At 36.9% G+C, this 27,350-nt stretch overlaps 1 protein-coding gene across 2 annotated transcripts in view; it reads left to right on the plus strand.

The window, feature by feature from the left end:
- Positions 1-27,350, plus strand: part of CABCOCO1 (ciliary associated calcium binding coiled-coil 1) — a 101,127-nt gene that overhangs the window by 39,905 nt on the left and 33,872 nt on the right. For both annotated transcript variants that reach the window (XM_040563782.1, XM_040563783.1), the window contains 4 exons: positions 17,195-17,317; positions 18,165-18,305; positions 21,066-26,163; positions 26,731-26,793. In XM_040563782.1, the coding sequence (XP_040419716.1) occupies positions 17,195-17,317; positions 18,165-18,305; positions 21,066-21,101 (300 nt within the window). In that variant the 3' untranslated portion in view covers positions 21,102-26,163; positions 26,731-26,793. The remainder of the gene's footprint in view (positions 1-17,194; positions 17,318-18,164; positions 18,306-21,065; positions 26,164-26,730; positions 26,794-27,350) is intronic.

Genomic DNA, 27,350 nt, shown 5'->3' on the forward strand with positions numbered 1-27,350 from the left:
GCTATATTAGTTCACCCTTATGGACGACACCTGAGTAAGAGTTCATATTCAAAACATTTTAACTAATTTTGTTCTGTAGTTTCAGTAGTAAATTAAGAAATCTGCTTAGTTTTCAACAGTAAGAGAAGGTTGCTGCAGTATTTGTGCAATAAAACAGGGATTATATTTGTTAATATACTTCAGAAACATTTACATTCTAATCACACAGGCAAAAGGAAATTTCAAGTAATGGCAAGTAAATTTAAATTACACAACAGTAAAGACTTTCATGCCTTTGAAAATATTTTAGCACTGGCTTTTTTTCCCCCTCTTCCTTTGATTATCCTTCATCATAGCAGCAGAATTCTATTGCTGTTGCCATAATTTCTGAAGCATAACTGTGCTAACATGAAATCTGTATATATAGGTACATTTGCCAACTTCTTTTAATTTTTTCATTTGCCTTCTACCTCCTGTATTGGGAGGGGCTGCTGATCAGTACACTGGCTGAAGGAAAATGCAGAATCATTGTAGGAGAGAACAGAGACATGCAGGCAACTTTTGCAGAAAAAAGTAAGCTTTTGACTGTAGTTTCAGAGTAAAGAAAATTAGATTTCCATCTCATAAAACCTGCCTTCTGGACTTCTGGGATCCCTTGGTAAACTAGCCAGCATTTGTTGGCCTTGTGCTTTCAGGAGTGTCACAAGCAGTGTGTAAGAGGGTATTTTTATGCTGCATAAACTTGCCAGCTTTGAACCCATTGAACATTATTCTGGATCTGGCCTTACCAGCTATGTATGTCTTGTAATCTGATTCATACAGCTTGGCTCCTCCTGCAAGCTGGGTCTTGGCTAAGATAGAAAACAGCTATGTAAGGTGCTTAATGACCATGGAAGGGAAGAAGATTTTGTCCAAGGAAGCATTTTCCTACCCTTCTCCAGCTTGATGCCATCCTGTCATGAGCTTTCCACCTCTTTAGCAGCGCTCGCTTATTGTAAAACTGAGAAGGGGGAACGAAGTGTCAGTGTGACCAGAATAGAATTCCCGGATTTTTTTCTATTGCTGCATTTAACCTCTGTTCTTTTAATCATATGCACAGCAGGAGAAAGGGGATGTGCTTTAACAACTTGTCAAGTATTAAGCAGTGCAGATTGTTAGCTAGAAATCATACTATCAGTTGGAAGTAAACAATAAGGCCACATATATTTAATTTTTAATAAATTTTGAGTTATGCTGTTCCTTTAATTACATTAATCAGGCAGGCTCCAACACTGCAAGCCTTAGGGCTTGAAGTGCAATTTCAATGCGTTGTAATAAATTTGCCGAACTTTGGAAATAGATGAAATGGCTTAATATTAAACATTTGCTTGATTTAAATTTTACTAACCCATGCACTTTATAATTCATTTTTTTTTTCAGGGCAATGTATTGCCACAGCAGAACAATCATAATAGTAATTGTGAGTAAGCATTCCTTTTGCACACAGGTTTTGCTTATAAACTAGACAAATAAGGGGCCTGGAGTATTAAAGGAATGCTAAAGATCTACAGAGCCTTTCAATTCAAGGTCATTGGTTCAAGCACACATCATTAAAGACAGAAAGTTAGCATCTGACTGCTGCTTCATAATATACATGAAATGAGTTTGTCAGTTAAGACAAGGAAAGGATACAACTGTTTTAATAACATGAAAAGAGGTGTAGGACTAATACAGAGGTCCAAAAAGAGAGAAGGAATTGGGAGAAGTCCAATTCACCAGGCTGCCATCTTCCCCTATGGAAGCTCTTGTGGACTGTATTTATTCTTTGGTCTGGAAAAGTCAGAAAGGTTATAGCCGCCCTACTTGGTCTTATTTGATTTCATAAGCTTAATTGAGTTGAGCTAGGTTAATACTGGGTTGGGAAGGATCCAAGGAAAATTCAGGTCAAAAATGGTTTGATGGAGTAACCAATGAACCTGGTTTGATGCTGCTAGGGCACTGCACAAGAGGCTCTTTGAAAGAAGATGTAAAATTGATATCCTGATCACATATCATTACCTCAAGCATAAAAATCACAAAACAGAAAACCGTGAGGCATGGTGTCCTCCTGACTACCTTCCAAGTGAGTAATTACAGCCTGCCAATGTTAATTCCTCAGTAAATTTAATCAAATGAGGTACCCTCTCGTTTGATCAGTTGTATGGAGTTATTGTTCTTTAAGGCTTCTTTTAAAGAAGTGGTTGCTTTTCAGTAATGTGATCCCTTTACATGAAACCTCTAAGGAGATTAGGCATGAGTAAAAGAAGGAATGTGTGTAACATGGCAGTGATTTTTATTAGCCATTTCATATTTACTTGTCAAAATGAAGTTACTTCTGCATTGCAAAAAGTGAATTATTTTTCACTTTTGTTCTGTCAACAATTGAGATTTTAAAGGGTACTGTTCCACAGCTGCCTTTTCTCTTCCTTTGGTCCTGTTGTTGTTGTTTGTTTGTTTAGTTTGGAGTCTGGGCTGAGATTGGACCCGGGATGACTTTATTCAATGTATGTGGATTTTAGTGAAATAAATTATTTCAACCATTATAAAAGAGCCCTGTGACTCCTTGTCCTTTCCATAGTGGCTTTAGTTATGAACATAGAAAAAGGCCAAAATATATGCATTTTACAGCATTACATGAGAAGTTATTTTATTAATAAGCTCTCCTAAAATCATTTTACCAATGAGAAAGGAGAAAGAGGGGAAAAAAAAAAAAAAACTACTTCTCAACAAGGGGGAGATGCAAAGGGGTTTGTGAATAACATACAGAGATAAGCAACCCTGTTTTGGGTTGGTTTGTTTCTTTTGCCCTTTAGCCTTGTTTCTTAAAGCTTGTTACTTAAAAGCTTTTTACTTAAAGCTTTTGTTACTTAAAGCTTTTATACCTTTAGAAGAGGTTTTAGTCAGTTTTTTTAATGGTTTTAATATATGTATACATTGAAAATAGTCATGTTTTATTTTTAACGTGGGCTTTTCTTTTTATTCTCAACACTTGTTTCTACTGGAGTAGAAAGCATTTTTGAAGTACTCTTACCTGTCTGAGCCACTGAATTAGTCTAATGTAGTAGTAGCTAATTTGTAGGTGGTTTCACTGAATTCTAATTGGGAAGTGCCACAAGATTTGGTAATAGAATTTTATGAATGAAATTATGTTATAAATAAGTAGATGAAACTCAGTGAAAGGAGTTCTGGAACTTGCCTGAATTTTTGTTTCAGTAACCTTAGCGCATGTTTGTTTCTGTGAAAAAAAGTGGAGTTCAAAGTATTTCATTGAACAGGCTTACAAGCCTTTTTGAGTTAATATGGTAAAAGCTTATTTATAAAAAATACATCGCAAGCTCTTGATATTCACACATTTCAAAAATATTCTTTCTTTTCATGAAAGACTCCTCCTAAATTCATATCATAACTTTCTTTGGCAATAACAGTTTAAGAGATACTCAGGGTCAAAAAAAGGAAGGAATCAGAGGTCAAAAATAATACATTTTTGCAGTAGTCCAGGGGGAAATATACATAGTATATGTCTGCTCTTTCTGAAATAAGTCATCGTAATTAATTCCTTACTTTGCACCTTGAGTTTTTCTCCTCCAAATTTGAATCTAAAACACTTTTGATGTAGAAAACAATTAGGTTTTTGAAATTGTTTTCATTTCTATAATTAAATGACACAGGGCTTGAAGTAATTTTGAAAATACTCCTCTGTTGCAAGTTAATGGTAAGCTACAATATTTGGCTGGAGGATTTTTAGTGTTTGAAAGAAAAAAATGGATCCAACAAAACTTCAAAATTTCAAAATATTAATGTATCAGCTTTATTGGAAAGAACTGAAATTGTTCAAATGACCTCAGTAAAACAATTTGGACTACAATTCTCGGAATGCTCATGAAGCTGATATGCCTACATGTTCTTAAAAAGTCATAATCCATCATTCTGATGCTAGATCGATGGATTATGACTTTCTGATGTCAGATCTGTGAATTAAGGCTTTTTTGAGTACAGCCTGCTATCCAATTATTGCCCCTATTCATATATTATAAATCATTATTCTTTCACCAGGTAGTCAGCAGTTTCTATTTCCTAGCATTTCAGAGCCGCCTTTTTTTTTGCCATTGTTGCACTCCCATTTAGCAATCAAAAATTGAGAGTGCTGACCTGAAAAATAAAGCTTCTATCACAGCAAATTGTTGAGGCAACAACATTCATTTCTAATTCTTGTAGTTTTTGTTGAAATAAAGGGAATTAAAATAGATTGAAACAAATCTCATCCCCTTCCTGCACAAACAAGCAATGTAATAAATTAGCACAAAAGTTGTTGGCATGTATTGACTTCATTTTTAAGCGTTCATGCCTGAGTTTCTCACAAAATGGTGCTTTTTTTTCTGATAAGATTTTTTTTTGTATGAAAACAGGTAGGCTTCTGATTTAAAGCTGAAATTTGCCAGCATGATACCTTAAGTGATTGTGTCTATTAGGCACTGTTAAACTGAAGTTCCTTTGAATGAATTGTTTATAGAATAATAAACTCACTTTTAACGCAATAGAGAATGTGATAAAAGTAGAAAATGCTTTACTGTAACCAGTTTAGGTGTGTCAAATCAAAATGCATCTTAAAAAAAACAACACACAACTTTTATTAAAAGATATTCAGAAAAAGAAGAGCTATTTTAGGACCTATCATGCACCCAGAGAAAGTCATTAAATGAAATGTAATCATGCTGTGGTGGAGAGTTATCTCAAAAGATTTCTCCAGCTAAGGGAATTTAGGTTTAGCCCATATGTGGACGGAAAAAATCAATAGTATGATCTTGTTGTTTTTTATTTCATTTTGCTCTACTGATAGTTCTTCATTAGGATGCAATTTTTGTGCTAGATGGCTGTGCATAAATATGCCCAGTCAGTACATTGCTACCTGGATTGTTGTCAAAAAGGATGGTAATCAATGAAAGGGCGGGTGGTATAATGAAAATGGTAGAATTAGTCTTTTAATAACTACTTGTTCTAGTCCTCTGTTCATCACATGGGAGCTGTCACAGCACTGTCTTGTGCCTCAGTTTCACCTTTATTTGAATGGTCACATGGATTCTGAAATCTGTGGTGCAAGGTTGATTTTTGTGGCATTTATCTGAAAAACAGATTTGCCTACCTTTTGTTACCCCTGTTGCTATCCAGTCTGGTTTGCAAGTCAAGGATGTTATCTGAAACTATATGAGAAAGTTCATGTAGTGTTGGGCATGCAGTAGGCTATCAAGTAGCTAGGGTAATGCTTTAATATTCTGTAGTTTAATTCTTCTTAAAGTAAGACACTGTCTTGGCATTTTTATCTTATTCCTTGTTATTTATTTCCCGAGCTCTGGACGTTAATGACATCCTTGCTTTTACCTTCCTTTTCCTGTTCTCTCTTTTTCAAAATTTGCCCAGAAAGACCTCTAGGGTGCTGTGGAGTGTAAGAAGGATCTGGTGGTTTGTTGGGAGAACACAGAGGTTGATATTCTATGAATGTTTCTGGAGAAAATATGATTTCAAGGGCAAGTACCAGCCCAGTGATGGAACCAACAGAGAGTTTCTTGTTTTAGATAATTTCCAACACTATACAGCCTTAGAGCCTAGTTCTGCTGGTGGGAAGCCTAGCAGAGCTCCTTCTGTCCTCCATGGTAGTAGGCTCCAACCCATTTTCAAATTTTCTGTCAAGTACAGTTGCCCACTAGGTGGAGACATAATATGTTATACATTAGTGGATATACAGATGGTAATCAAATCCACCAGCTGCTGCCTGCTCTTCCTGGGCACCTTGCCAATTCACTGGCAGTATGTTGACTGGGAAGCAGACAGTGACACACTTTGATCGAAAAGCTTGTATGATGATTTTTTTTTGTTGTAATATTATTGTTTTTCTAAAAAAAATGATAAAAGAGATCAAGATGTGTATCTTGATCAAAGGGTACTGCTGTCTGCTTCCCCATCAGCAACTTCTAATTTATAGAAATCAGATTGTGTGGAAAGCAATCAGCAAAGGTTTGAGGTCTTTCTTGTTCTCACTGCCAGGAGATACTGACAAGTGAGAAAATTAAAATCAGAGAAGGTGGGGAGAGAACTAGTAAAACACTGGTTGAAATCTAATTATTTTAAATGCACAATTTTAATAATTTTAGGGCTGTAAAAAATCTGGTTAAATGGTTCAAATTGGCTATTGCTTGTGTTCTAACAGCACCATAGGGTCTTTGTCTGATGGAGGATGTTGCTTTGAGACTAATTTACTATTGAAACAAATACATCTGTGGAGCTAGTTGTTGTCAAGTAGAAGGGACCTGTCTGTGGTTTTAGGGCCAAGTTTTTAAAAGATATCTCCTACCAACTCTATTTCTTCCACACGGAGCTGTGCATCCAGTATGATTTATTAGGGTATATAAATGATACAATGAACACCTGCAAAGAACACTTAAACCAGTCAGTGCTATAAATATGGAGATAGTGTGTGCAGAATCAGAGGACTCAGAGAAATTTTGTCTATTATATTTAGCAAGTAGAGTTTTCTCTCTTTTTATTGAGTCTTGGTATTGAATCCACCTTTAAAAGTCGTTTGTGTTTTTTTTTTTTTTTTCCCCTAGCTCTTCTGAACTTAAACAACAAATAGCAGTTACAGTTACATATGTGGATTGTGTCAACTGGAGAAAAACTGTATTTTGGGTCATAGTTAAATATTCCCAGCCGACATAAGACCACAAACCCAGTGGCAGTGGTGAGAGTTGCTTCACATTCTGCCAAATATTAAAATCAAAATAAAGACTGATTTGACAGGAGGACACAGGATATGTGGTGCTTTATCTAGATTGAGCAAGTGATTATCAGAGGGAAGCAGGCTAATGGAGATAAAGAGGTGAACAGGGTCTGTCTTTAGAGTGCCATCTTTGACATGACCACTAGAAGGAATAAATAAATCCCATTGACATCATTGCTTCATTTCTTTTTCCCCATTGCAAACTGACCATCACAGATATTGTCTTTATCTCATCAGGCAAACTGTGTTTAGATTTGTAATCGCAGTTTCTTCACCTATTCTTGTAGAACAGACTTTATTGGAAGGACAAAACATAAGGGAGGAGAAGAAAGCATCCAGTGTACAATTCAAAGTAGTACCCGTCATATTCACTTGTGGGGCCTCTTGAAAACTCGTGCATTGTTTTTTCAATACCATAGTAATATTTACAGGGGAAAAAAAAAAATCCAAGCTTCTTTACTGTGTTAAACATGGCATAATTAACTATATTACTAGCAAAGTATAATTGGTGTAACTATTTCCCTTGGTGTAATTTCCCTTATGGAACTGTAGGCAGTATTCCTAGTCAGTAGTGTTAATAGTTGTATCTTCTGCCTTGATGCTCAATAATGCTTGGGTGAGCCTTAAACTTTTCAGAGTGTTTGGTATATAACTGATACAGAAATGTTGAGATTTGGTAGTTGGAATGATATGAATGTTAGGTAGCATGTGAGTATGCCAATAACAAATTCTTTGACTAATATTTACTTAGAAATCCACATAGGTCAACAAACAGTGTTGGAAAACATTTAAATGCCACATTCTCTATAGGTGACTCAAGAATTTAGCTTCAGTGGAGTGTTAATTCAAAGTTCTAAGTACTTGCTCGCAATCCTGGCTTGTGTTAAAATTCTCTACAATTGTGGAAATCCTTCTTGAACAAATCTCAGATTTATGTTGGTTTTGTTAATTTTGATCGTGGAAATTTTCTAAAAGATGAAGTTAAGTTAGTGTATAAGGGATAAGTGAGTAGTATCATTTTTTTTTTCTTCAGGAGAAATGATTGAGCAACATTGCTTGTTTCTTTTCATCCTTTGTTTAAACAAATTTTGAAATGTCCGCATTTGAGTATATGATTTGCTATGAGTTTCCTAACAAGTCAAAGCAGAATGAGATTTATATGCTTTTTCCCCAGAAACCATTTCATGCCCCAACAGAAATGGAAATGACTCTTATTCTCAGAAGCCTTCCAAGTCAAGGTGGGAGGAGAAAGCCTGTAAGGAGATTTACCTTCTCAAAAACAACCTCACGTCATCCAAGGTGTGGTTGGCTTTGGCAGTTAACCAAGGGGAAACTTACTAGTTTTCAAATCACCTACCAAGCTGAGCTATGCTGCAACAAAGCTTTGTTTAACTCTTGTGTGGAGCAGACTAACCCCGCCCCTAACCACAGCTGCATTTTGATTTAAGATGAATGACAGTATTGTAAGATAAAATTAAAACTAACCCCAGTGTATAAGCTGAGTTCCAATATAAACAGATTTATGAATATGTAGAGGAATAAGGAGCGCCTGTTTACAATGGGGTATGACAATTAAGTATTATATAAGGAAGTAATGGTTTGTTTTGACTAAAAGACTATGGCTAGAATACTTCAGATTCAAGTTAGGTAGAAACGCAGTTTTAACAGATATCTTTGATGTGTTTTTGTGTTTGTACTGATCAAATATTCTGGTGTTAAAACAGACTAGTTTCACGTAGAGGTGACTGAAAACTGCAACTCTGAAATTTGAGAGAAAAATTGGCTTACTTCTGCATGCCTAAATTGGAAAATGTATGTTAATAACTTAATTTGGATGATAAAAACATGAAAAATAAGTCCTTAAAATAGTGTTGAGTCAATTTTCTGATAAAGTAAATTTGTTTTCCCATTTGTGATTAAAATGACCTACAGTAAGTTTTTTTTTTTTTTGAACTAGGTGTTAATTAAAAATATGGAAATGGATTTTAAAAACATTGCAGTTCGCAGTGGAAGAATTACCATTACTGAATTGTTCTCACAGCCATGCCTGTTTTGAGATGTTTTTAAGATGCCTAAGTTACTGGTTCTTTTTCCAGCATGATTGTTTCCGAAGCAAAATGTGATTCCAATAAAAACAGTAATTGAATTTACAGTCCACAGGACAAATTGTTGTTTTAACAGAAACTTACACACTCAGGCAAAGACTTTATGTTTTAGGTCTAATAAAAAAGAATATGAGCTCCACATTTTATGTGTCCGTATGTCCTGAAAAGTTTCCTAATATAGCTTTTTTTAAAAAAATAAAAAATCTATATTGTCGTTTTTAAATTATATGAGCAATTTTTTCCCCGTTAGCTCAGAATCAATATTGTTTAGGTAAATTTTTTTTAATGCAACTTTTTAAATGTTAGAGCAGCTTTTTCTGTGCCATGAGCTTAGGGTGAACCAATATAGACAAGCCTATTCCCAGCTGATGCACCTGAGGTCTGCGAGGAGTTTGCGGAGAGTGGGCTTCTTTGTTGTTTGGTGGTGGGCAGGGCGTGGGGCAGTTGTGTGAGGGGCCTGTCCAGGTCCAGTCTTGTGTGGAGAAAATGCCATTTTCAGAGGAAATGGATGGCAACGTAAGTCTGTACAAGAGGGGCAATGGATAAAGGAAGGAGGTGGGACCTCTGTCTAACTTGAGACATTGACTACAAATGACTATCAACAGAAAATATTCTTCTGCTGTCAGGCTTTCTCAGCAGGAGCTCCCAATTGCTTCTTGAACCCTTTTTGTTTCAGAGGTATCTTTTAATTTTTTTTCCCCTAGTTTTATGGTGATCTTCATTGTGTCTTTCATATACGTTGTACTCATATTTAGATAAAGCCTGACAACTGTGCTTACTGAACCGAGGTAAATCCAGTGGGGTAGTACAGCTCCCGAGACATGCGCCTGCTCTAACAAGCGTGTTACAGCGTGAGATGTGCCAGAGAGAGAGACACATGCTGGAGACAGGCATGTCGCCATTAGCATGTTTTGGCATTCTTGGGGCTGACCTAAAGCACTGTGGAACGGTTATAGTTGGTGAGATGTTGCTGTATGGAGGGAGTAACACCAGGAAAAAGCAGCCCAGGATAAGGCCAACAGATGTCTGAATTTGCCATATGTGCTCAGGGCTGCAGGAGGAGTGGGTGGTGCTGTTGGTCCCCACTGAGTTCCTACAGATGTCCTTTTAACAGGAAAGGGAATATTTCTTATTGCCCAGCTCCAGGCAAACAGGGATGCCCGAGTGAGGAACCCAGCTTTCCTGGATTCCCTGTATTGCCGATGAGAGAGGTAACTGGCTGTGCTTGCTGTGGTTCAGGGCAGGTATATTAAGCAGTTATTATGTTCTTAATTTATCTTAGTGGCTCTGACTTTCCCCCAGGAGATGCAGTCTTCTTAGTGCTGACTATGGGGGTTGATAAAGCCCCTAAAGCAGGTGTGATGAATACCATCCCTCTAAGCATTTTAATTCTTCTAACCCATTTTGTTGCCAAAGACATATGCTCTGTTGCAAATCTGTTTTCTGAAACTGCAGCAAGTCTTTATAAAATGTATAAGACCTCCTTCCAGAAAGATATACCAAAATACACCTGGCCAAATACGTTTATATTTTTATTATAACATTTTCAGCATTCTTGTCAGATCTTTCCTGATCAAATGACTTGGAAGAAGAGATGCACAACAAGAAAACGTAAAGCCTGATAAAGTGAATGCCACCAAAATATTAGATTGCCTATTGTGCATTAGGTTCAACAGAATGTACTTCTAGGGTTTTCTCATGTGATCACATGGCTAGAAAAAAAAAAATCAAAGCAAACAAACAAAAACAACTTAATTTTTTCCAGTATTTGTAGATTCAGCTAGGTGTTTTCTGTGGGAAAGGCTCTTGATTATTATTATTATTATTATTATTATTATTATTATTATTATTATTATTATTATTTTTAAGGCTTTAGATCTCTGTTGAATGAAACTGCAGAGCCACAATGGGAGCTGGCTACAGTTTGCTTGTTGAGTGCCCTTGAAGAGGAAGGGAGGGGGCTAGTACTTTGAAGAGTTCTGACATACTAACATTGCACTTTCAGGGACTAAAAAAAATCCTTCACACCTTCTCAAAATCTGTATGCATTGCTTTGAAAAAAGTATTGTTAACCTCAAGAATTTAAAATATTGAGCAAGACCTCAAAAAAATCATGAGACTTGCTTAAAAATAATTGTTCTTTGGTTCCTTTTGCTTGCAGTGTAGTTTTTGAGCTTTCAAGATTTGTTTTCCATCTTTCCTCTGCAACCATAAGAGCTAGATGCTAAATTTATTTTTAAATGAAAGCTGAGATTCTCTTGTAATCCCATGACTCTAGGAGACTTGGCAATGCTAAACACAATGTGAATTTAGAGTGACCATTCCAAGCTGAATTATTTAGTGATGTGCCCTCAGCGTGAAAGCCAACTGGGTGTTTTGGTGTTGTTTTCTCTTTGTTTCTTTTTCCTTTTTTTTTTTAATGTCTCTTATTTTGTCTTTCTAAATAATCCGTGAATTGTCAATAATAATTGGAAGATTGGTAAAAGCAGAAGTAGATAATACATGACTGCAGCCCAGTAAAATCAGAATTTTATTTTTTCTGGGATGTTAGGATATTCTTACAGAATCTAGGTATTAAGGGCGTTCTGGACTAAAGTGTCTCCAGAGAGGAGAGCTTTGGTTGTTTTTGTAGAAGCACCCTTTTCTGCTCAATCAAGCATTAAAATTGGCAGCAGTTGTTAGAGAAGCAAGAAAATCCTGGTTGCTTCCCTCATACAGTTACTGAAAACAGTAAGAGGATATGTAAAAGCTTTAACTCTGAGGAAAAATATTTATAACTGTGACAGTGTATTTCCTTACAATAATTTATGGGCAAAATGTAGGAAAGGAGGAACACAAGCTATAAATAATATTCCGTATGTAAACATAATGGCAGCAGCAAATTCTTTTTATTTAAAAATTAATACTGCTGTTCATTAATATAAATTACCACATTTCAGATGACTCCGATGTCCTTGAGGCCAGATGTCACTGACTGATTTACAGCTTCCTGGGGGGGAGGAGTAGATCCTGTTTTGTCAATGTAGGCACCAAATTGCTTCAGATAGCTATTTTGGACTAGATTAATTGCTGATGTATTGTCAGCAAAGTTGATTCACATCTCAGCTCAGAAATATGGAAAACTGTCTTTAAAATGTATTAACTTGAATTCTGAAATGCAGGAAAAAGAACGTAAAGCATACCTTTGACTTACTGAACTCTTGTCTCATTTAAGGAATAGTGGTTTGAAGACTGTTGCCCAGGAACATGCACACAGACTTTCCATGTACATCATTGTCAACTGAGGAACATACTTAAGAGGCCAAGTTTAATCCCTCATTGATCTTATTTCTACTTAAAATATTAATACAAATGTGTGTAGTGAAGGCGTTCAGAAGCAAGCTCTGTCATCTTAGTCACACTGTACAGATCATGTGTCTGGATTAAGTTTCTGAGTGCCTCATAACATCCTTCAGTCCTCTGGATCTTGTGCATGGCATTGCTGCAAAACAGGATAGGAAATGCATTTGAAAAGCTATCAGCAGCCTCCCAGAAACCTCACCTGTGAGAACACTGGTGGGATGCTTTAGAAGGCAGGTAAAGTGGATTTGTTGTGTTTGCATATGCTGGTAGGCTAAGGAGGGGAAAAAAAAAAAAAAAAGCTGGTTTGAATCAGGGTGAGGCAGCACATCTCCACGCATTAGTTTTTCATTCCAACTCAACCCCATGAAATATAGGCACCTAACACACCACAGCTTGTAAATGCCTTTTATTCCAGCAACTGAAACTCAGAAGGTCAGTAGGTGTGCAGCTGGACATGCTTAGCATGAATGACAAACTAATGTCAATCCTATATTAAAGATTTTGGTTCATAACAAATTTCACATATGATCATACGTAAGAGAGAAGTCTGTGCAGGACTCCAGCCCCATAGCATACAGTTAGAAACTACACAGATGATACAAATATGGAGAATAACACACAACACTTTTTTAAAAATGCATCTGTCATTATATAAAATCAAATCCATATCCCACTGAAGGACATTGAAAAGCTTTGAAAGATGTTACTAGGCTTTAGAAATGGTCCATGCTGAACTTGGGATATTTTTTCTAATCCTTATAAATAATTATTTTGGACCCGCGGGAACAGTGTTAAGCTGAGGCAGGGGAAGTTTAGGCTGGACATCAGGAAGAGTTTCTTCACCGAGAGGGTGGTTGCACACTGGAACGGGCTCCCCAGTGAAGTAGTCACTGCACCAAGCCTGTCTGAATTTAAGAAGCGATTGGACTGTGCACTTAGGCACATGGTCTAAACTTTTGGGTAGACCTGTGCGGTGCCAGGAGTTGGACTTGATGATCCTTATGGGTCCCTTCCAACTCGGGATATTCTATGATTTTCCTATGTTTGGTAAGATTAGCTACAGAGAATTTGTGTTAAGACTCTGTGGACAGGAATACAGAATTTCAGATAATATTAAGCTGAAAAGGTGGCTTAAAAATGTTTCTGTGATACAAAAGCCTTACATCAAAGAAGCAAATACACCACCACCACCTTCTCTTTTCTCATTTAAAAAATAAATAAGCATACACTGTAAATTCTAATTTTCAGCAAGTATGTAAGCAAATCCAAACTGACCTTGACCTCAGCTTTGCTAATTTTCAAACTCTGACATTTATTCCCTGAGTAGATTGGTTCCCTTCATACCATGTACATAAATACTGCAAACCTTTCCAATGGCTTGAATTAAAGTGTAAGTAAATAGCTGGTTTTAATCTACATAATATTTTGAGAGCAGACGTTCTGCGCTATGACTATTAAGATATACCCAGCAGCCATTTGTATAATACTGAAACCTCTTACATATATTATTAAATGTAATGCTATCAGCCAGGGCTTGTTTTATGCCACAGAAACTTAAATAATAAAATACAGTGTGGATAAAATCTGCAATAATAGAAACTTAAGCAAAATTAATTCAAGTAACAGATAACATCTGGGGGAAAATGTAATGTTATATTGGTAAGTTATGCAAAGCTAATTTTATAATAACTACCACATCTGTGGAACTCATTTATTAGAATACTTTACCAATCTTCTTTCCTGCCGTTATTCTGTTTTAGAAATTTTCCTGTATACTATTTTATTGTCTTTGCTCTGCCTACATTGGTAAAAACGTAATTTGCTAGCTCTCAACAAAAAGAAAAGCATGTGGGTTTACGTACAGAACAGCATGACGCTTTTTATACTTTACCTGGTTTTATGCAAACTTATACTAGAAAGAATTCTGGGAAAAAATTGTGGCATGTGGCTGGAAATTAAGAGCAATGTTTCAACACTGGCTGCAGCCCTCAGCTGTGACTGCTGGGACTTGATGCAACTGGGGTGGGAAAGTAAAGGTGATGCCAAATGATGCTTCCCACATGATCCTCAGCTGAACGCTGGAGCAGCCTCTAGCCTGCGCTAACTTGTCCGGGTTCAAGGGGCCTTTTGGCACCCCACTGCACCTCGGAATTAGTAAGAAAATTGCATTTAACTTCTGCTCCCTCTGGTCTCTCTCAGACCTTTATCTGCAGCTGACACTGATATGTTCTCTGTATTTATGCCACTGCCTTTATTTATGTTTGAGTTCTTGTGGACCCATTGGATCTCAATGTGCATGAAAATATTGCTAATTAATTTTAAGGCATTATCGTCTTGCCAAACTGTTTCTCATGTTTTGGTAGTTACATTGATTCAAAAGGACACTTTAAGTAATACATCTTTGTCATAGTGAATAATGCTCAGATAATGACAAATCCTCAGGATTTTTTTTTTTAAAGTATGATTTTTTTTTTAATGTAGGTCAGTGGAAGTAATTTGTCATAAATTTACCCGGATTTCAGAAACTAGCAACATTTTTTAAAACTAACTGTAACTGTATAAAACTTACTGTGTCTCCTCTGTTTTTAAATAGATTTTACTACGGAGCCATTGGTGCTATTAAACATGGGGTTTTGTTCAAAGGAAATACAAAGACTTAATTGTTTTTTTTTTTTTAAAGGAAAGTATTGCATCAGAAGGATTCATTTAAATACATTTGTTGGCTTCAGGCTCTCACCACAATTCATTCGTTCTAATTTTCCCCTGGACTTGTTAAGGAGATGATGTATAGGAAGGAGCAATGCAGAATGGCATTTTTAGGTCACTATATTTTGGCTTTAAAATGTAGTACTGCTCACAAACTTACAAACTTATTACTAAACAAAATATTTTATATTCTACATTGCAGTTTCAGAGACTTTTAAAAAACTTTTGGCTGAATGTTGAGACTGTTACAGCTCATTAAAGAGACTAGTTCTGCTGTAATTTAGTTATTTCTTAATGATCCAAGGGTTATTATTAGACATGGAACAGATGAGTAAAGAATAGCTCTCTTTAAAGGGACGCAGTGAAGTAAAAATGTTATTCTAAAACAGAATCTCTGAAAATCTTATCCAAGCTACAAAAATTTGATTAGTTAGGAATTGATTTTAAAACCCCATCTAGGTTTTTTTACATTATTTTTTATTTTTTTTAAATTGAAACCAAAGTGAATAAATGGAATAATGATTTGATCTAAACAAACTATTTCAAATGAATACTTAACTAAATAACTAAAAGCAGCTATTTTAAAGAAGCAGAAACTATTTGTGAATTCTCATCCAACTTAGCAAATATTTTTCAATGAGAAAATACAGGGTGAGAAATCAGAGAAAATTGAAATATTTGCTAAATCAAAAGGACTCTGATTTTAAAAAGCATTAGAATTTGAAAACAAATTTTCTGGTGTAGTTTAGAAAGAATAGCATTTAGATCAACATTCTGATGAAAAATAAACCGTCTGACTATTTCATTTGTCAATATTTAGACAGTAGCAGAGGGCTGCAAAATTTGAGTCGCAAGTGTTACTGGAAATGCTTCTTGGGCTCTATAAAACCTGCTTTTCTCCTCACTTAAATTCTGGAAATCTTTCTGTCAGCCTTTTGGGTTCTTATAAACTTGAGATGATACTATCTACCTTTTATGGGTAGCTCACGTGTGACAGGGTATCTTGAAAATAATGACAGAGTCCAAACACAACTTCTGAAATACTTGTAGGACTACAAAAGAGATTTTTAATGCAGTAAAGTAAAATGAATTGGCCTATCTGTTCTTTTTTTTTTTGTCATCACTTTTGCAAATTTACAGAAGCTTTCATGTTTTTCACCATGTTTAATTGTAGCAGGTATGTGTAAGTAAGCCAAATATCAACCTAGCTGCGCTTTCCAAGGTGTGAGGAAATTTAATTTATGGGAGCTGCAATTACCCTGTTCTGAATTAATGCAGTTGACTTGCACCATCCAAGCAAATCCCTGTTTTTTAATAGCTGACTCAGAACAGGAACATCTGCCTGGTATTCTCAGTGGGCACTTCCTTTTGTAGAGGTCCAGAACATATCATTATTATACCCTGTTCCTTGCTAGTTCAAAACTGACTTTTGTCACCTTATTTGGTATATCACTGATTTAAAAAAAAAAAAAAAAAAAAAAAAAAAAAAAAACCACCCCCCTTCAGAAAAACACAACAAAACAAAAAACCTTGGCCCTTTTGAGGACTCAGGGCAGCCTTCTGCATCACTTGCAACAGAGCCTGAGTGAGGATGAAGTGCTGCATCTCCAGCTAGTGCTGGCGCAAAACCGCCATTTCCTGGTCTAAACATTCCTGGAGCAGCAGCTCACATGCCAGCAGGATACCAGTGAAGTTCCCATGATCACAGGAAAAAGAAATGGGAGCAAGTTGGTCTAACAACAAAAATTGATTAATTCTTAAGGTAAAGTCACATCTTTAAATCTTTTTCTTAGGGCCTTATTTTATGCAGTGTAACAACAGTCTTACTCCTGCTCACTCCTGTGATTGAATGCCCCAGAAGTCAACAGGGTCATTTGATCCCAAAATGCAGCAAGATCCCTGTTTAGAAGTGACAAATTTGCATTGTGAAGACAGCATGTTACCTAAGCACTGTGTTTTCTAAACTTAATTATCCGTATGAGTAAGAAGCTGTAGTGTTATGAAATTATGAAAATCATCTGTTCTTTCCAAGTGTTATAAATGGGATCCCTTGAGATGCAACTAGAAATTAAAGCTGATCTATAATCATTTTCAGTATGCTTTCCAGTTCTGAGCACCTGGATAGTAACCAAAAAAAAAAAAGTATTGTTTTTGCTGTTTGCTAAGGATTTCAATTCTGTTTTAAAAAAAAAAAAAAGCATTAAACCTGTGAGCAATAATTAAACCTGAATTACTTTTTTTTTTTCTTACATATATATGTATATACTGCCAGTATGTGATTGAACTTGCCCCACCTGCAGTTACCCCCTTCCCTCCTTTACTGGAAGAAGGTATGCCTTCAGAGAGCTGTGCATCATTGATAGTATTGCCAATAGCTGCAGAGATGGAATCTAAGGTATGGAGTTTTATTCCTTTTTTTTTTTTTTCTTTTTTTCCCCTAGCTATTTTTCTATGAGTCTCTTACCTCATTTAGTCCTATTGGTGCCCAGTCACTAATGATGTTTATTTTCTCCAGAATGCATTCACTTCTAACACGAATGCTTGAATGAAGTTGCTTTCATTGCATTAACCAGTCAGCAGTTTATTTGAGTCAGCATGTCTGGGCTCTTGCCCCATGCAATTTCATAACCTCAGCATCTGCCTGGCCTGGGCAGTGAAGGTGTGATGCTGATAGTCTGTCAGCAAAAGTTCTCAGATGCTGGCTTTGTGTATTGTGGTGAGGGGTCTGGAGAACAAGTTTTACGAGGAGCAGCTGAGGGAGCTGGGATTGTTCAGCCTGGAGAAGAGGAGGCTCAGGGGTGACCTTATCGCTCTCTACAGGTACCTTAAAGGAGGCTGTAGCGAGGTGGGGGTTGGTCTGTTCTCCCACATGCCTGGTGACAGGACAAGGGGGAATGGGCTGAAGTTGCACCAGGGGAGGTTTGGGTTGGATATTAGGAAGGACTTCTTTACTGAAAGGGTTGTTAGGCATTGGAATGGGCTGCCCAGGGAAGTGGTTGAGTCACCATCCCTGGAGGTCTTTAAGAGACGTTTAGATGTAGAGCTCAGTGATATGGTTTAGTGGAGGACTTGTTAGTGTTAGGTCAGAGGTTGGACTAGGTGATCTTGGAGGTCTCTTCCAACCTAGATGATTCTGTGATTCTGTGATTGTTGGGTGTCTTTGGGCTGACACTGTTGGGTCCTGCAGAGAACAAGAGGATGCTCTAACTCACGTATTTCTTATTATGGTTGGTTGCTGCTAGGGATCTGATCAAGAAGGTCACCTGGAAGAACCCTGTCCAGAGGCAGAGTCCCTTGAGGCAGGTGCTGTGGCTGCTTTCACTGTTGAAGATCAGAAGTCTGCAGTGGGTGGAATCCCAGATGAAATTATTGGCAACCTTGAGGTACTATTGCTAGAAAGCTATTCGCTAATTCTATGGTTAATTAGCTAGCTCAGCTTTAATGAATATAAACTGTATTCATGCTAAAGCTGGCAAAAAGCACGTCCATATGCTGTAAGAATGTGAATTAGCCTCTATAAATAGCTCATAGTTTAGTCAGCCTACGTGTGACAAGATAAAAAAATATTCAGTAATATAACAACATATATCTTCAGCATTACTATGTGTTAAGAAACATGGGCCAAATCCTGCTCTCAGTGATGTCAGTGGTAAAATTCCTCTTCGGGGGTTCAGGACCAGCTGCTAGGATGAAGCATGTGCAATATGTGCTTAATATAAATTGTTAGACACATCTTTGTTACACATCCTCCAATCTGTATGAGGAATAACACACTCATACCAATTCTAGATCTTGGTTGGTAGGTGCATAAGTGTAGAAGAGCTGCCCTAATGGAACAGATCAGGTTCCAGTGTGTGGTCTGCAGACTCTGAAGAGTCTGTGAGTTATTTCTTCAGGGTTCATGAAAGGTAGTAAGCTATTGTCAGTGGGCTTAAATTTGTAGTAGGGTGATCTGCTTCTCCATAGGGTAGTCTGTAAATTGAAACATGTGGAAAGCCAGCAAAGTAGACCATTGTTATTTTGTAAACTGCTCCCTCAAGCGTATGAAATTATTGATACTAAACCAGCTAGGACTCAGTTCAACAATGGAAATACTATGTGGTCTTATTTCAGCAATCAGGTGGCATTAAGCACTTTAAACTTTGTGTCATTACAGTTTTTGATCCAGCACATTGGATACGGTTGACTAAGCAGAAGTTTAATATATAGTATTATCTGAAAATAGTGTGATATTGATCAATTGCTTAACATGGATTATGTATGAATGGGAAATATCAATTGAAATAATGATACCATCATTAGATCTACCTACTTGATTTCATATTCCCTTTCAGCATGCCTTTGGCAATGGAAGAGAACCTAGCCTATGTTCTCTTACTCCTTTCCATACCTACAGAACAAAGGAAATGCATGATTTTCACTTGACCTTGATTTCATTAGCGTCAGTGCTAAGAGCTTTTCTTCTTTACAAAACCTGCTGAGATGAAAGAAATGCATTTTTTTCCTCTTTCAGAACTGGTTATATACCTAGAAAAAAAAATCCTTTTTGTTTTTGAAAGTTGTTCAACAGTTCATCTTTTTCACCTGATTTTTCAGTTGGGGTAGTCCCACCATTAGATTTTTTTAGCTGCTACACAATCAAACTCATGGCATTGTGGTGTTATGAAAGAACTGTGATTTTGCAATCTGCATTTTGTCTACAGTGGACAGCTTTTGCTCTTGTTGGGTCTAGAAAATAACTTTTAGTCTGAAATCACAGTGCTGACGCTCAGTGATTGTAACAGCAGCCAGAGTAAGCATGGTGGCAACTGATTTCCAGTGAATGTAGAATTGGAGGCAGAGAGATTTAAAAATACTGGAGGAAAAAAAGGCATCTGGGGTGGCTAGGAGAGGATTAGCCTGGAGGGTCAGTGTTCCACAGGAAAGCATCTAAGTATACTTATAGTTTATAGGAGTAAAGGAATAGGAACATATTTGTTGATACTTGAGGGTGGATTTAATATGATGAAAGCAATATCCAAAGACACAAAGTTGAGATAGAAATCCCAGCTTTTTGATGCTGATCAATTGTATGGAGAACTTTGGAAAAAAGTTCTCCATACAACAGATGTTGAGGCTATCCAATGACAGGGAGTTTTTAGGATAGCAGCAGCAGGGATTTCCAGGACTGGCAAAACAAAATTTTCCTAACATGGCGAGTTACTGCAAGTTTTTATGGGCCACATCCATTCACTTTATCAAAATTATATGAAGTCTATTCAGAATGTATCTCTAAGTTTTGGGTCAGTTTTGGTGGAGTCTGTGAAGGACCTCTGAGCCCTTTCCAATTGTTTCAACAAAACATCACAATTCTTGGAAGGACTGTGTCATTGCACTCCTTCTGTTCCTCATGTATCTTGGCAGTGGTGTATGCCGACACTGAAAAATACACATAAACTCCCCATAAAACCCCAATATTTGTGGTCTTTGTCCCAGTGATCCCACATTTCTAAATGCTATCAAATTAAGAACTGCTACACTTTATCACTGACGCAGATTTCACTAAAATATGTCAGAACCTTTGTGCTTTCCCCCACAAATATTGCATTGCAAATTAAGTGTTCAGTATGTACAGCAGTCTGGATTTCCAGAATATGATACACATTCATAATTGTGTTTGTAATTAAGAAAGACAAGCAACATCACAGAAATATGTTTTTTTATTGTTCATTTTCAGTAATGCTTCCTAATTCCAGCCATTTCAATAAAATGTATTACACTAGAGAACAAACATCTGCAGCAAAGGAAAACAGTGGAAACAACCAAATCCCAAAGCAATTTTTCTGATTTGGTGTTTATTGGTAAAGGCTGTCTGAGAATACAGGCAAATTAGCCTATCTCCCAAGACAAGGTTATATGAGAAATGGCTGTCCCAGATCACTTCCCGTTCATGGCAGACATACCATACATCGGGATTGCGCACAGTAATACGATAAAGTGTTATCACGTAAGTACAGGCTGAAACACCGTTATGTCTGCAAAACAGGAAGGTGTGTAGGATAATGTCTGTCTGACTGCACCACACTGTGTCAAAACCACAAAGACAATGTGCAGCCTAAGATAGCTCCAGCATAACCACTTTTTTCTTCTGACTTTCTTTACAGGCAGAGATAAATGAAAAGCTGCAAATGCAAGAATAAGCTTATACTTTGAGAACAGAAAAATTAAAAAGTCCTAAATAACCAGATAAGAAAGGTGATGTTGAATTTTACAGAAACTGGGGGGGTGGGGAGTGATACACACGGAAGACTGGCTCTCTGCCAGAGCATAATTATTTTTGTATAAAGGAAAATGGTTCACTTAACTTTTACCTAGAAATAGTTCATCCAAGTTCCTCAAATTCACTGTGTTCTGCCAGGGTTGTTGTTTAGTTTAGACTTAAGTGGGAGACTGTAAACAGAAGAATATGTAATACAAGCATGTTGAAGTTCAGTTTATTTCTGAATATAAATCTCAGTTAAAAAAAAAAAAAAAAAAAACACAAAACTCTCTAGTTTTATTATTTCTTTCTTCCAGTTGTGAAATGCTTAAAAGTTTCTGCTTTCTCTGGATATTTTGCTGGAAGGAGAATACACAGAAAGAAAATATAATTTTGAGGCATTGCAGATACAATAAGGAGAGAATTTAATTAACATGTAATTATACACTTTTTTCTATAGTTATTCATTAATAACATGTATGTTATTTCATTTTATTTTTTTTCTAAGCTTTTAAACTAGTTTCATATATTACACTTCTTTATTTCCACCATACTAAAATTGCATAGAAGAAGAGTATGTACTTTTACAGTCTTCCCAGAAAGAATTCCTTTTGATTTCCATGGATTTTCTTCTGGAATACGTGTAACGTTTCATCTGAAAATGTATTTTCTATTCCTCTGTATGTTAACATCATTCCGTATTTTGTCAGACATTATAGAAATGTTGTAAACACAAGAGGAATCTAACTATATAATAATTGACATCAGAACTGGTTTAACGTCTATGTTTCAAAATAGTAAACTACACTAATTGCTGTGTTACAGAACTCTGTGCCCTAGAAAGCATGTTAAAAACAAGTCATGCTTTCAAGCATAAGGGCTGGATTGCATGTTTAAGGGAATATTTAAGAAACAGAATATTTTATTCGTTACAATTTTGTATTTGTTTCTCATTAAGTAAAATGTTAGGCTTTGTTTCACTTCCACCACATTTTTATGGTGATAATGAAAAATTTTCGCAAGCCTGACTCATCCAGGCAAAAATGACAATAACCTGAAATAGTTTGCCTAAAAGGTCTTGTTTGTCACTGCCTGCCTTGCATGGGTGTGCTCCCTGGTTGTGCTCAGAGCTGAGAGCACAGCCAGAAGGGGGCATTGCCTGCACGTTGTTCATCAGAAAGAGCTCGCAGAATTAAAAGACAATATTCAGTAGCTGCATTTGAGTGCCAATAGCCTGGAAGTACTCTTTAAAGTACATGTCAGATGTGTGGGCACTGGACTTCTGTAAAGCAGTTGTTGAGATGTTAAGTGGGCAGAATATTTTAGTTGGTCTCACGTGTTGAGAAAAATTCTTCCCGTTACATGATCAGAAGTAAGCTCTATAGCAATTCACTAAAAGTTTTCTTCATTTTTCTATCCAACATGGGCCAACAAGTTAATAAGAGCTTCCTTTCAGCTATAAAAGCTAACTATTCCAATTTGAATGGTGAGGTAACTCATGAGGAATTATTGGTTTATCCTAAAAAAAAAATCCTTTAAAATTTCTAAGATTCATGGTTATGTTCTGCAATGTTTTATTGCTTTGAAATATGACTTTTTTTGTCATGAAAACTTTCTAAAATCAAAAGGACCTTTATTTTGATACATAAATTAATTTCCCAGAGCATTATGCTAATGTCACAAGTTTCCCTGGTTTTGAACTCAAAGGTGTGAACACAACTTCTGAAGAGAACTGTCTGTATGGAAGGGGAGGAGTATTTCTTAAAATTTTTGCTGAAAACGTTATTGTCAATTTAGCACTTCAGTCAAATCTGACGACTACAACATTCTTGCTATATGACAAAGCAGAAAAGGAATAATGATGATTTATGTTAGGACCAATGCTAAACAAAGGCTTTTGCCCATATCTCTTCCTCCCTCTCCCATATTTTGTAGAACTTCTGTAAAATTTTGAAGTGCTTTGAAGATGAGAAGTTGTATATGAACATCAAGTATTACTGCAATGATTTGTTAGCAGTCGCTCTTAGTACATATGCATAACAGCTGAGGTACTGCAGAAATCCAATGTGGAGTTCAAATCCCACAAACCATACTTATAGCCCTCTTCCTGCTGACTAATAATATTTGTAGCTATGCTCCTGTTGAAATAATGCTACCAATAAAAACAGCCCCAGGGATTTTTTTATTTTTTTGAAATGGGAGGGGGGATAGTTAAGGAGACTAAGGTGAAGGCGGGAAGATGAGCAAAAGGTGGACATGACATCTCTCCAAGTAGTAGGAGTACATGCTCTGACACAGCATATGAACATCAACTTGAAGAATCCTTTCATGTCTTCAGAATGTTAATATGAAATGCAAAACGTCATGCTTTGGATGGATGGGTAGGAACAAAATGTTCAGATGCAATATGGTGCATTAAGAACAGTCTCCAGCCTGTATTCCTGGCTTTTCCGTTGGTTTAAATCAGGCTTGCTGTTTTTAAAGTCTCCTGTGTCATGTTGAGTTACTGCTATAGTTGTCTCTAAAAATAATTATACTGTCATTTCTGGGACCTATAGTTGAGGCTTTTGAGGCTTTGGCATAATAATCTTTGATTTTTTGTTTCACTACTGATGTGACATAGTTCTTTAAAATATACATACTTAACGTAGTTCTTAACGGGTTCCACCCTACAAAGCTTTCAATTTAAATCAGGCAGATGTTGTAGAAAAGAATAAAGATGTTACATTCTGCCTTGTCTCCCAAATAAGGATTTTCCAGGGGAAAACGGATAGAAGAAACACTATAGTTTTTCCTGTGTAAGGTATAATATTGATGCTTTTTAGCATCTGCATGGTAAAATCCTGGTCTCCTCTAGGATTTTATAATAAGATAGTGAACAACTAGTAATTATCCTCTAGCAAAAGAAAAGCTTTTCAAGCAGTGCTTTCCTGCGTTACACTGACAGAGGATGGAAGTTTAGAAAAGATGGAAAGCAGCACTTTCCTGCATTACATTGACAGAGGATGAAACTTTATAAAAGATGGAAAACAGCTTTCCTAATAAGAAGCTGGCTGGAAAAGATGGAAAAGGGGGCAAAAAGAGAAAAGTTTTTTTTTTTTACCTGTTCCATAGTGTTTTGCCATGACCTTTTCTTCTCAAGCCTTGCTTCTCTCCTTCTGCACCAATACTTAATTTGAATTTGAAAATTACCACATTGTTTCCTTCCTAAAATTATAACTGACATTCCTAGAAAATTTGCTTTCCCAGAAAAGCACTGTGCGTAGGCTTTGTATTCAGCTTTCCACAAGTGAGAAAAAGACATTTTCTTCAATAATCTACCCTGCCAACATGACCACAAAATGTGTGCAAAGTCAGCATTTGTCAATTTAAATCAGATTTTTAAGCACATGATTCAGTTAACCACCAGTACGCGTGTATCCAGGTGTAGGTATTTGTAAGGATTTATTCTGTGAGTAGTATATTGTTTTCATTTATGGGCTTTGGTTTTCAGTTCATACTAACTGTGTAACAAGAAACATCTTTGTATTATGCACACTTGTTGGTTGTGGTGTTTTTTGTTTTGTTTTGTTTGTTTTTTTTCCAGTAGTATATTTTAAAGTTTTTCAGTCCTTATTTCTGCCTTTTCATCCTGTACGGTGCTTGGACTCTCCTGTTAAGGGATTCCTGTGAGATCTGTCTCATTCTGGTGAGATTTACACAAGCCACTGCAGGGAAGGGTGTTCTGATGCTACTTCTCCTGTACAGAGCCTCCCTAGCATAGGCTTGATCCCAGGTTGTAACCCAGAAGTAAGTAGAAGACAGCTGCTCAAAAGAAAGAATACTAATATGGGCTGTACCCTCTCATCCTCAGCTAGCCCCTGTATATGGCAGAGTGTGGATATGACAGATGAACTTCGACATGGGTTACATGCATATCAAGGCTGGTAAAGAATTCATAGCTAATGCATGTAGCTTTCCTGTGGTGTGGAAGGAATGTTTACACTCTTACTAGCACTAGTCAGAGCGATGTGTCATACTGAAGCAAAAGATACTTTAAGGTAACTGGGCAATTCACCCTCTTTCCTCTCCCTCCTATTCATTTTAGGATGGTGTTATACCTGCCCCTGCCACAATGTGTGTGGTTCTCCTGTACACTGGTGTAGGGAGGAGTTGTGCCCAAGGTGAGATCACCTCCATTTCTCTGCCACAGTTGACAAGGAAGTGACAGCAGTGACAAAACAGGCTGCGTTGCTTGCCATGAGCAACTCAAAACTCATGCATGTAACGCTTCAACCCATTTTCTTGTGACACTTCAAGTGTGCAGAGCAAGCTTCAAACTCCAGCAGTTGTGGATTTAGATTACACGTTCGTGCCAAAAAAAAAAAGAAAGAAAAAAATTAAAGGATAGTTGCAGTGACTCATGTAATTGAGAGTCCCATTCAGATGCAGAGTATTAAAGAGAACTTTGGAATTAGTAATACTGCAGAAAGAACAGAATGTAAAATATTTCCCGGACAGAAACAGCCTGGCTTTTTACATAGTAGAATTAGTGGCCCACTGCTTTAAAGCTTTCACTGACAAAGCAAAGACTTCATTAAATATGAAGTTTGTGTTCACACAGAACTCTACGCTCTCACTGTTGGCTAGGCGTGCCAGTAGTTGTATTTGTTTCGCACATTTAAGCAGCTGATTAAAAGAACAAAATAGGGAAAGGTCAGTTGCTGTAAGTGCCCTGGTACGGTGGAATAGGGGGAGTAAGAGGGGAGACCTATGGCCTGACAGAAGGAGGTTGTTCAAAGGCTATGAGGAAGAATGGTCCATAAAAGTTATTTGCCTAAAATGAGGATAGTAATTCTCCATTCCTGGAGGAAAAGCTGTTGGAGTTGTATTGATTTGGGATGCTGATGTGGATGGTGATTCAGGTTGGGAGATTCTGCAAGTGCTTTGAAGAATCTTCTGGATGAGCCAGTTCCTCCAGTGACTGCAAAGAAGGCCTCAGGATTTTGCCTCCCTCCACTGAGGTTAGTCTCTGTGAATATATCAAATTTTTAACCGAGCTCTTTTTTAACCCTTCCTGAAGATGTCTCATACAACTTTTTCTTAAAATCTGAATCTTGTCTCTTTTAAACTCCAGCCAACACAATTTCTTGTCTAAACAGTCTGTTTTTATGATTGCATTCATTATAAGTGTAAGAAATGTCATGTCTGGACAGAGCAGGATCCAAATCTCCCAGCGTTCTTCCTTTGGCATTGTTTATAAGACATGTTTAGGGAAAAGTGTAGGAACAGGATACCCTTCAGACTGAGGGATCCTTGGCATAGCCTTCTATTGTTCAGTGGTTTAGAAACTTGTGGAGCCCAAGTATGCTCCCAGACCAAACAGCGGTTTGAAATTAAGTGATATTTTCTCCATAAATATGCCTAGGCCTTTTTTGAACTCTACCTCCCATACTATTCCATAGTAGCAAGTTCCATGCTTTAATTTTGTATTGATTAACGCAAGCCTAAATGGATGTAAGAGGTTTGAGATTACTTGTCCCAGAGCCTGTCAAGTTCCTTCTTTTTATCAGTAGCTTCTTTGTTTTCAGGTAGTACAAGCAGTGAGCCACGAATTTGCTGACTTTTCACGTACACAAGGAGCCAAGATCCGGGTAAGAGAAAGCGTTATGTTGCACTCTGCTAGGCTGAACCTAAATTTCTGCCACCGGTCCTGTTACTTGTCATTTTTTCTTGCGCCATACCTAACTTAATTATAATCTTTCTGAGCAGAGATGTATCATTCAGTTTTTATCTGTGTGTCAACAGACATACACGTGGCCCCCCACCTGAACAGAAAAATACTGACAAAGAGGGGAAAAATGACCATGTTTGGTCTGTCAGGCAGACACTGGATATTTTGCTATTGTAATCATCAGAGTAGCAAGTTTCTTTGGAGCATATAAGTCATGAATTACCATGCAGCTCCAAGAGAAAAACTTTGCCCTTTGATTGTTCTCCAAAGAAATGTTCTCAATTTCTTTTCTGCCAAATTCATATTACAGATCATACTAAAAAATTTTCCCAAGCCTTATTGACCTCCTCCCTTCTTCACAGTAGTAAAAGAAATTTCACTCATCACTGAGAGATGTTGAAGATTGCTAAATTTTGCTGATTTAGGAACTGAGTGAATGAGACAAGCAGGCAAAAATGTAGATACTGCATTGCAGAA

Source organism: Cygnus olor, chromosome 7, assembly GCF_009769625.2.
Source record: "Cygnus olor isolate bCygOlo1 chromosome 7, bCygOlo1.pri.v2, whole genome shotgun sequence".
NCBI lineage: Eukaryota > Metazoa > Chordata > Aves > Anseriformes > Anatidae > Cygnus > Cygnus olor.